The 11406-nt window shown below is 42.5% G+C and overlaps 1 protein-coding gene across 2 annotated transcripts in view; it reads right to left on the bottom strand.

Moving 5' to 3' along the window:
• Positions 1-9723, bottom strand: part of LOC144141433 (venom metalloproteinase antarease-like TtrivMP_A) — a 43656-nt gene extending 33933 nt beyond the window's left edge. For both annotated transcript variants that reach the window (XR_013316598.1, XM_077672992.1), the window contains exons 1-4: positions 9593-9723; positions 8450-8619; positions 2936-3028; positions 995-1133 (exon numbers count right to left, since the gene is read on the bottom strand). Coding sequence is in view for 1 of the 2 variants with exons in the window: in XM_077672992.1 (XP_077529118.1) it covers positions 995-1133; positions 2936-3028; positions 8450-8619; positions 9593-9638 (448 nt within the window). In the remaining variant the exon portion in view is untranslated. The remainder of the gene's footprint in view (positions 1-994; positions 1134-2935; positions 3029-8449; positions 8620-9592) is intronic.
• Positions 9724-11406: the final 1683 nt, after the last annotated feature.

Here is an 11406-nt window from a genome sequence, read left to right as displayed (position 1 = left end):
ATCAACCCTGATCAAACGGGGATGTTGCGTGTTTTACGAGAAAGCAACAAGATGCCTAGCTTTGTTTTCGAGGATTTCGCACACCAGGGGTGTGGTCTTCTGGGCAACTGGTCTCCGGGTGAGACCTCTTAGCAGTAGGCACTTTTACAGCGCACGCGGCCAGAATTGCCAATGACCTCTCGCATACATTTCAGAAAAAAAAATCGCCTTTTAATCCGAAATGTTACTCATTATTTTACATTATAAGGATTTTATAAAGCACAGAAAACCGCCAATATGGGTGTTCTTATAAAGAAACTCGGTGAAGTTTTGTGGTTTAGGTGCGATCGTCAACTTACGGGGTCAAGTGTAAGGGCATACGTTTTGCAACACAAATCATGTGGGTGTATAATATAGGCGTTGAGGTGGTCACATACATAAGTTACAGGCTGTCTCTATGGCTTAGACGAAGTAGTTGAAAAACTGACGGAGTTCTTTGAGTTAGAACAAAGCTTTACTTTTTTAACTCTCGCAAAGATGCAGTGTTTAGAATATCCAAAGCTCTGTTATATAAAAATGAGTTAAACAGGAGCCTCGCAACTTTCCGAACTGCAAAAAAAAAAATGCCGCAAGATCAGCCTAGGCGAATCTACTTTCGCTACTACGGCTGTTATCCACTTTCACAAGCAGAGCCCGGTCGTGTATTTGAAGTTACTTCTGTATCACGCTATGTATATATGCGTTCGCTTTTTGAGTTTAGAATGGTAGGCGTGTCTGTAGTGCCTTTGCAGTTCAACGAGAAAGTTCTATTCTTTAGGACACTTGTACAGAATACCTTAATACTGTCGAGGTGTGCCCTGAATATGAATTCGCGGAAAGATACAGTTGCGTTTACTTAAATTCCGGGTGAAATTCTGACTGAAAAGCAATTTTCTACTTGTGTGCATTGTGGCGAATAGTGCACGCATGCAAAGACAGCAGGAGTTCATGCCCATTTGAGTTATAAAATACTCACTAGGTGCGTCCCGTAACATACTGTCATAGAATATCTTGCTCTGGGGTACTTTATATATTGCGTGGGTATTTAGAGCATTGTCCGCTCTTTCTTCTGGGTGGAGGGGCTCTATTCTCTCTGTTGGGTTGAGGAGTCCTTCCTATCCGTGAAGAGAAGGGTAGCGGTTGTCACAAAGATTTCACCCGAATACTCTTATTGTAATTCATATTTGGTTTGACGCAAGGATTTTTTTTTGTGTGACCCATGGCATTATTTTCAAAATAAAGTGCGTATTTTGGGGGTGCTGCTTTGATTTCAGTAACAGAAAAACGGAGCAGCTAAGACGATGACAGAGGTAAGATTAGACGCGTTCGAGCACTGGCGTGCGTCTAGCGTTACTTTTTTCTGCAGTTCTGCTGCACTGTTTTTTGTGTTAAATATTAACCTATTATAGGAATTTAAATAATGGCTTGAAATTGATTTTAAAAAGCAGGAAACATGCAAGGTCATACTGCGGAAAAGAGGGGGGAGAAATTGATGTAATCTTTTTCCGCCCTTTTTGCGGTGCAGTTTAAAAATGGGGCGAATGCTTAGCAAGTATTTTTAAGCAGGTCTTGTGCGGTTTTGACAGCGACAAAAAACTTTCTGCGAGAACGGAACCTTCACTGTCCACAGAAAAACTTAGCAAGATGCAATTTGAATATTTAGAGATTCAACTAATACAAAACTAGCGCCAAGTGCAGTCAAATGACAAAAAAAATACTTCAGAGAAAGCAGAACTGCACGTAAATTAACTCTAGCCTGTTCGGTTTTCAGTGCCAGTGGGACCAAGTGTCGCTGCTCTGCTGTACCATAGTAAAGCGCATAGCACAATCTAACGTAGCACTTGATAAGTGTACCGCATTTCGCTCATATTGAGGATATGCACTTGGATATTGCATGACTGGCTACGCGTACACTGCTATACCTGTCAGGGTATATCCAGCACAGCTTAGTATAAGTGCACGTCGACAATCGTCTTATGACTTCTTGTGGTTCTTAGCAGACAAGGTATAAGAAAAGATTCTTAGATAAGTGAATGATTTCCTCTTCAAAGGACAGTTCCGACTGGTTCAATTCACGACTTTCGTGCGCTGCAGTGTATGCTACTCGACTGTCGACAATTCTCCAAATGAGTGCGGCTATCTCGCCATGGAGCTCTAATGTGGCTGGCTGAAGAAAATCTACAATATGCTTGGGGGCATGGCTGTTCGACCTACCCAGTCGAAGGATGGAGCTGCCGTTTCATCAAATCCAATAACTATTGTTGCTTTTCGTTAGCCTGCCACTGTAGAATGTCCGGGCGAGTTATGCGTACTAATTTGGGTTGTTTTGGACAACAGTTTAGTATCTACTGCGTTGCACGCAGCTTGTTAAATGGGTTTTGAATAAATTATTTAGATCCTTAAAGGTCGCAATAACTATTTCAAATGAAGCACCTACGTAACCCTCTTTGCAGCTTCGTGTGGAAGCCCCGTTTTGGAGCGTAATTAAGCGATGTTAGAAACCAGATAAGCAGTGCGTTCCCCAACATATTAGTTTGTCCACCGAGCCCTCCCGAACGAACACTCTGCAACTTTGTTTATGATATAAGCTGAAGGGTTTGTCTCAGAGATGGTAAGGAAAGGAGAGCGACTGCTTAAACGTGATTATGCCCTTACAAGGTTTTTCGAAAGACGTGACCAGCCGCCAGATATTAACCACGTATAAAAATGAATAGAAATACAAATGAATACAGAAGAAGGAGTGCTGTTCCTAAAATGACAATTATGAGTACGTGCCCCCAGAATTTAAAAAAACGAAGCAAATTTGGTTCTTTGGTACAGGTCATGCGAATTCTCAGGGCTTCTTAATTGAGAAGCGTGCATTGGCAAGCGTGAGCGCTGTAGCTTTCGCACGCACTTGAAATGCTTGTTCACTTACGATTTGGACACCACTTTTGTCGATGAGTAGAAAAAGTGTTGTCATGGTATTTTTATTTTCATACATGTTCTTTTCTATGTCAGATGCTTTAACCTGTTAAAAGTGTAAAGAAAACATCTTCACACATGCAGGGGCACAACATTTTTCTGCAGCTACTACAAAAAAAGTACAATATCACCACACTTCCTAATATCACTACCGAGTCAATATATTGAAGAACTGAGAACATCCAAAGAGATCCGTAGATGCATCCGATCATTACATCCTACCCGTCAATCGATCAAATGGTCAGCATCTACCCGAGTCACTAGATCCAATGCGTCACTAGATTCAACGAGTCGGAACATTCATAAATGAATGTACTGACCCGTAAAATCTAGTGATGCATTAGAATTAGGGACTCGAAATACCCAAGGCACTCATCTTGACTTGTACCTACAAGGGTTTTGTCACCACAGTGTTAGCAGTGCGTCCGTAGTGTTAACATTTTGTATTGTGCTAGTACTGTTTGGCCGTCTTTCTTGAATATTTGTACTTACTCGTCCCAGTTTAAAGGCGTGTTCAGTCAGCCTTTGTGGTCAGAGGTTCTCCGTAGTCGCGAGTGCGCAGGCAGTATATGGTATTCGTGTGGTGAGAACTCGCCCCACATTTTCCCAATGAGGCCAACACAGCACTTCTAGTTGATGATGAGATCCAGACTTGCCAACAGGCTGCATGGATGTGTGGTATGTGAACACCCGTAACTCAATCTAATTATTGGTCGAAGTCCAACACATACTTCAATACCTTCGAGAAGCGGATTTCCGCATGTTTGAGACAAAAGGAGAGACCGATAACTGTTGCAGACTACTTTATTGTCATGCTGAGAAGTTAGGACGGATTCAAGGCCATTTTCTTCGATTACTTTGCACTCGCAGGCTACAACAACCACACGAACTAAACCACGTGCTACAAATGATGCTTCGGTTTGCGCCATCTACCCCATCTGCACGTCTGGGGGTCCGTTACAGCTTCGCTTCTCATCTATTGCCCCATAGCCGGAATGGCGGATTAACTATTAAGCTTGTCGTAACTCTCCAGAAACCTCCTACACTGCAAGAATGTGATCTGTTTCTACTTGTTCCTCACTTTGGTGTCACTGTGCGGTCGCGTAGAAGTTCAAATAGCCCACATGACAGCCCGGTCGCCTATAACAATAGCCTTTGAAGTAGCTGCATTCGTCGACAGGCACAGACGTCAACAACCTAGCGAAGACCAAAACGTTCTCAAAGGTGCACGCGTTGTCAAAATTTTTTGCGCGGAACCTAAGCCTACGGGACCACAAAGAATTCAAAGAATAATCTTTACTGTAAATGAGACAAAATTATTTTATGTCACTAAGATAGAAAGGTGTTTTCTCTGGGTCTCACGCATTCGAAGTTTCATCCTCGCTAGGAACGTAAGGTTGTACATAAATTTTTTTGCGGCCTGCTCCCTTTCCACTTGGCCTAGAACATTTTTACAAGGACTCTACTTTTACATCGCAAAGAAAACCCCTACAATACAAAAAATGGGGCCATTTCAACATTAGCCCTTTAACAGTCGCCTGGTGGCACCAATGTTAATAATGAGATTTAAACTGCCTTTCCTGGTCAAGCTACTAGCCTTAGCAAAATTGCGCACATTACACGGCGGTGCTCACTTGGTCCCCACTAGAGAAAGGGCAGCGAGAGAAACAGCTGCTAGAGTTCGAGGCGTTTGCAAAAGGCAAGTAAACGGCGACAAATGCCGACAATACAGAATTTTTATTCGTTTATTTAGACATAACAAGCCGGCCACAAACAGCCAAAAGCGCTGTTGCTATTTGCGACCTTTGAAATATCCATTTATGGAACTACTGCGCGGCAACACAAGCAACAAAAACTGAAGAACGCCCTACATCTTCTTTTTGTAAAAAGTTATAACAAACTTAGCAGCTTTACCCCTGATATAGCTTTTGACAAAACCTTTGAGGAAGAACGAGAGTGATTTTGAAAAACCCGAATATTTGCGTCAGATATCTAATAATATTGAGAATGATAATACATTTGTAACCTGCAGAAATAAAGCAATACAAACAGAATCTTTTGAAAATTACGCTTCGTCGTACAGTAGCGCAAAATCTGGGCCTGAACCCTCAAAATTCACAAACACCAAATAAAAGTGCAATAAAAACTACACATTTCGCTCCCAGTTCGAAGTCATGTCCTTGGCTTTTCCAACTGCGCTATTCTTGGCTTCGACAGCTTGAGCTTTAGTAGACCTGTTAGACAGTGAAAACTGTCCGGTAATAAAATGGCGCAAAAACCAGCAGAAAGCTAGGTTGTGTGCCTCAATATTTAAACTACTGAGCAGTGCTCGTTTTCCGCCATTTAATAGCCTTTTGGCAGTATCCGTGGTGCTTGTGGAAAGCCTAGCTCGCCATCTTCAATTTGTCTTTCTGACGTCAACTGAAACTCCTCAGTAAGAATACATTTGCCGAAAGTTTTGCAAGAAAGCCTTTTTTGAGGGGGGTAGCATGATAAATCGGTCTGTCTGCTTGTCAAAAAAAGAACGTAGCGCGGCGCGATATTTGTGCATACATCGAACAGATGGGATATTTAGAAAAGGTTCTAGGGCTTTTTAGTAATTACTTCATGTAGGGAATGTATATGTTTGTTATAAAGCGCTTTTGTGAATAAAATATCAAGTACGAAAACCCTAGAAGCCGAAGACTACGGCAACAAACGCGCATATACAGGTAAGCGCATTACTCGCCTATTTGGTGGCCAACATATTATTCCTTTCTTTTTTTGAGCTGCATTGGTAAAAGCGTAAAACAAATATTACGTGCGGGCGGCAGCTTTAGTCGGAATAGAGAATACTACGGGGAAACCTTTTTCGTGCGAAATTCCCTTCTCAATTCTTTGAATTTTTACGGCTGCAGCCAAGAAAGCCCAGGAAGATCAGGAATACGTTGAATTAGGAGGGAAAAAGTACAATTTGTTCTTTATCGAACGCCGCTGTTTTAAAAAGCTTGGCATTGGCGCAATTGTTTTTGCACAGAATCACGCTACAAGAAAACGGGGAAAACAGTTCAATCATTTCAAAATAAAAACCTAGTGAGAAGCAAATGAAAGATATATATTTTTTATGTGCTCTGAAGTTAGAGTAACAGGCAGCAGGTCACGTTAACAACCGTAAGCCTAACTTGTGCAGCTTTCCCGCTCATGGCAGTCATTTCAACAGTGATTACTCTGCAATTTTTTAGCGAAATGAAACGTTCTTTTGCACTGCGAATATTTGGGGTAAATACTTGCTTTGTGCACAGTTTCAAGTCGCGCACGTCGCGCGACTGGGTTCCTGAGCCATGGGAACTATCCCATAGAAAGGCATGGATGTTAGATTTGACAGCGAATTACACAAAAAAATATTTTGAAACCTGAAAATTTCTTTTATCGTTTTAATCTTCACGTTGACTTCTAGCTTTATGCCAAATATCATTTTCCTAAAGTGGTTTTTCTAGGTTCCCGAGAGGTTGTAATTTTGAGCGAGAAAGCTGGGTATGGCATATTAAGAACGCGAAGATCTCGCTTGAGGGAAGTATTTTTTTTTAAATTTTACACATTTTGAAGTAACTTTGCGGTTGAGCACTTCAATTCCTGAAATAGGATCCCGTACGTATCATTACGTGTTCATATAATTTTTGTTCATCAATGGAGCTCCCAAGTTAGAGACCATTAATACACAAAGCCGATTGCAAATTTACCTTATTTCCGCCATACACATTCATACCATGATAGTAAGCTCCGGCAGACCGTGCCAAGAAATACAGTGAAATATTATGAAAACAAAAAGAACGAACTAATGCAGTCCGTGGTCACCATGGGTGCACCGAATAATAAGAAACAAAAAAATTCAGGAAAGCTTGCACTCACGCGTACGACTTTACAGGCGAAGTTGAAGATGAGCATTGCCACACACGCATTTAAGTTTCAGTATCATTGTTCACTTGCATAGTTGTAGGTGGTAGTAAATGACGTCCAATGCATCGAAGTGGTCGTCGTCTTCTTCGCGGTGAGTTGTGGATGCAAACTTATCCTCAGCATTGTAGACTTCTACCAGCTCTTCGTTATCGACTCGATGAAGCGGTGGGGGGGGATTTGCAAGTCACTTCTGGAAGGATTGGCACACTCGTAGCCATGTCTTCAATTATTCGTAATGGCTTCTAGAGAATGCGGCATCCACGGTGACCTTTCCAAAGCAGGCTGTCTTTTCATCTTTTCATTAGGCCTGGAGTTGTTTTACATGCGCGGTAGCGCATGACGAAAACGCTGGAGATTTTTTTTTTGGTAAAGCCATTGCACGAGCAAGGGAGTCGGCGGCCCCTACGAAGCACCAGCTCACCAGCGCTCGTCGTTTTTTCGCTGCTGTGGGTTTTTGCCTGTTTTTCTCGCTAAAGACACGCGCATGACAAGGACACTCGGCGGTCGCCGCCAGGCACGCGCTCAACAGCGCTCGGCATTTTCTTTGTATTTTGTTGGGCAACGGTGAACTACGGCTTGTACAACAGCTACGGTATTAAAAGTAGTGCGAGTGTTTGAGGACCAAGCTCTGTACTCTATAAACTGTAGTACCGAAATAGGATAGGCATGAAAATCACTAAGATATCAGGGAACTTTCACTTCCATTGGCGCTCTAACATTTGACATCTTCACGAGCCCTCACTTTCTATTACCACAGAAAACAGGCCTTAATTTCCCGGCCATGCTTTTGCTTACAAATGTTTGCTTGACCCCAGTATTGAACTTCATTTATCAACCCATACAAACGGCTAGAAATTCACTTTGAACAATAGAAAAAATGCTAAAAGAGGTTTAAAGTTTAAAGTTCCTTGAATGATTCACTTTAGTGCTTGGGTGGCTAAAAAACTTATCATTCTGAAGATTGATATTTAAAAATGGTCACACACACCTTTCAAAACTTTGTCGAGAAATTGCATGTGTTACCAGAAGATGAACTGGGCTAACAAGGATGCTTACATGCGTCGTTGCCTTTTAAAAAGTGGAGGTGATAAAAACGTAACACAGAAGTCATAAATTTGTTGGTGACGTTGTAAAAAGCCGTCACTTCTAGCGAATCCAAAAAGATGGTGGGTAATTATGCTGTAGCATAACCACAAAATTTGTAAACTCTGATTTTATATTTTAGTACAAAGTTGCCACGTTTGGGTGGACGAAAAAAAATTTCGTTTTCATTTGTGAATTATTATTTACTACTACTGAATTTGTTATCGTTCTACATAAGAATATTTTAGCTATGAAAGGCGATCTTCACAAGAGCTTTTTATGGTGGGTTTCAGCTGAAAAGTTTTTTTTTGTCGGCAAATTCGTGTACAAATATATTGGTGTAGGCTTCCTGTATTCCCATTTTCTAGTGCATGAAAAGGCATGCAGAAATCAGCACTTAACAGCCAAGGTTAAAATTAAAACCAAAGGATGAAAAAAATTCACTTACGAGCTGGTCCAAAACCTCACCGTCGCGTGAAGCACGTAATCGAAGCCATTCTGATGCAACAGAGGCTTTTGTTAACGTCAGAGTCAAATTATCGTGTATTTGCAAGACCAATGAGCCATCAGGGCTTCGCTCCTCAAGTAGCTGAGGACTTACTAGTGTCCTGTCGTGGGCTATGGAGAAGAAAGACGATGTCACGATTACAGATAGTCACTGAGGGTTCTCGAATATGACAGTTCCTAAATCGTTGTTATATGTGCATGTTAGCAGTCAACGTCTGTCTACATTTCTACATTTAGAGGAGCCAAGTAGCCACAGCTATATTTCTTCTACAGCGCCTAGGCTATTCTCAGTAGTTCGAGAAAAACACGATATATATATATATATATATATATATATATATATATATATATATATATATATATATATATATATATATATATATATATATATATATATATAATGCAGCAAATAAGCGACGCGGTGTGAAAGAAAAGGAAGAATTGGTATTATGCCTTCAGTGCCAATTTTGTGTCCTTTTCACTCTTGGTTACCCCTGCGTACTTTTTGCTTCGTTTTTTCCCGAAGTTAAGGAACGCAGGACTCAAGAAAGGAACGGGAAAGATAAATGCAAGCACTATAAATGAGGGTGATATGAAAATTCAAAATAATAGCGAAACAATAACAGAGATCCGATGAGAGGGGAGGGACAGGTGTAGAGGAAAGCATCAACTATAAACTTCGACGAACTCTTCCATCTGTCGTTTCTGCATCAAAAAGTAGTGAGGACGTTTGAGTCTTTTCAGATGGGGTGACGCCCTTTTAGATTGGAGGATTTTGCATTTTTCTTGGATATGCACCCTTTATATGAAGCGTTCTACACTTTTTAACAAAAGTGGTTAAAGATAGGTTCACCATGTTTTCGAATAAAAAAAATTTATAATTCACGGTTTGTGTCACAGCCACTTGCCATGTGCGAGAGCCAAGGTGGCAACGGTATGTGCCAGGGCCAAGGCGGAAACACGGAGCCAGAGAAATCACCGAGTTGTTAGCGTGTTGAGAAAAGCACGAGTATCACAATTGCACAAGAAAAAACTGACTGATGAACAAACCACTCTTTGCGAATGAGTAAATGATCTTACTTACCTTTTCCAACTGCCATTAGGAGACAAAAAACCGCCGCTTGCAACATCGCCTCTAAACGCACTTGAATGCCGTGCGGCCGCCTCCTATGCTTTATATAGCAGCACGTGTTGTCAGTGTAGGCCGGTGTATGACTCCAGCGACGGTATGACTCCACCGACTCCAGCGACGAGTCTGGGCCCCAGTCTCGCCCCTGTCTTTACTAGTTTAGAATTTTTCGTCATGCACGAGCTACAATTAAGCGGATGCGTTTGATGGTTACGCAGTGAGAGTTTGAATGAATGAGAAATTAAAACCGCTATACAGTTCACAAGCAACAAAAAAAAGAGACCTAAGACTTGAATTCAGGGTGGCGGGCATCGACATCAAGAGGGTGAATTTTACGAAAGGGTAAGCATTGGTGTACCCGATGTTTCATAAGGGCGATGAAACCCCATAAATGTCATCTTTTTATCTTGGACATCCATTTTTTGTGTTAAAGGCGGATAAGAGCAAAGTTTGAATAAATACCGCTTCCGACCGACGACCTTTCATAACGGTCAACATCTTTCCAGCTAAACGCTGGCCTGAGTCGTGGAGAACTGTTTTTGGAAGCATAATATTCCAGCGAGTAGAAGCCTGAATCACACTTAGTATTTAACTCTGTATCGAACAAAAGTGTTTTTTGACATAAAACTTGGCCTGCACACCCAAAAATAAGAATATTGTCACGGGACAGGATAAAAAATTCCCCGCATTTCCCCGAGGGGAAGAATGTGAAAGTGCGAATGCACGAGTTGAATTTGCGCGATTCGGTAATGTTCGCGAAAGAGAGATCACACACACACACACAACTACAAAGAAAGAAAGATGCATTTATTCACAGACACCTATTTGTGTTGTCGTTGTACTTGATTGCTAGAGCGGATCTCAGCTTTGAAATTTCGTGTCAGTACTCCTTTAAGCGGGTGCATTAGCCCTTCTCACGCCCGATTCTTGGCCAATCCCCCACGTGGGTATGAGCCATGTCAGCGGCCAGGCAGTGCGCGCCCATCTCCCCCCGTTGCCAAGGAAGACGAGGAGATTCCTGGCCAATCCCCACGTGGGTATGTGCCATGTCAGCGGCCAGGCAGCGCGCGCCGATCTCCCCCCGTTGCCAAGGAAGACGAGGAGCGCGCGCACCCGCAGCTGTTGCTACGCGGACGGCGGCGGACGCTTCAGGCTCGCTTAAGAAGTGCATTCGCACTTTCATCCACAAGGCGCACTAGAAGCCCTAGTACAAAACCAACTCCTACCTCCAAATCTAAAATGGACGCCCAACTCACCCAAGTACTACAAACTATACGTATTGGCATCCATCAAGAACGGGTCGCCCGACAGGAAGATTGCAAAAACACGCATGCCTACATCGACACGCATGTGAATCAACTTCGCCAGCTTATACAGCAAGTCATTACTCGCCTTCCGTCCATTGACCCATCCAAAGAGCCCCCGAGAAAGATCCCACCTCCGCGTCCGCAGATTGTCTCATGACTGCTCCAATAACTGCACTGCAATGAAACTGCCGCAGCTTCCAGCCCCAACGCACTACTTTACTGATGAAGATTAAACGAACCCAGCCTTCATTTATTCTCCTCCAAGAAACACACGGAACTCCGAGCATCCCCGGTTACGTTGCACACACAAACCCATCAATCACTCAACTAACACGCGGTCGCTGCAAAGTAAAATCAGCTATCACCCCAGGGTATGCCGCCATTCTTGTACAGTCTCATATCGCGACCTCACCGATCGTCCTCCCTGAGTTCTCTTCCTGTAATCACGAAGTCGTTGCAGTT

This window comes from Haemaphysalis longicornis, unplaced genomic scaffold (assembly GCF_048455015.1).
Source record: "Haemaphysalis longicornis isolate Haplotype H1 unplaced genomic scaffold, Haemaphysalis longicornis Haplotype H1 scaffold_6, whole genome shotgun sequence".
NCBI classification, from domain to species: Eukaryota; Metazoa; Arthropoda; class Arachnida; order Ixodida; family Ixodidae; genus Haemaphysalis; species Haemaphysalis longicornis.
This window is presented reverse-complemented; position numbering and strand designations above follow the sequence as displayed.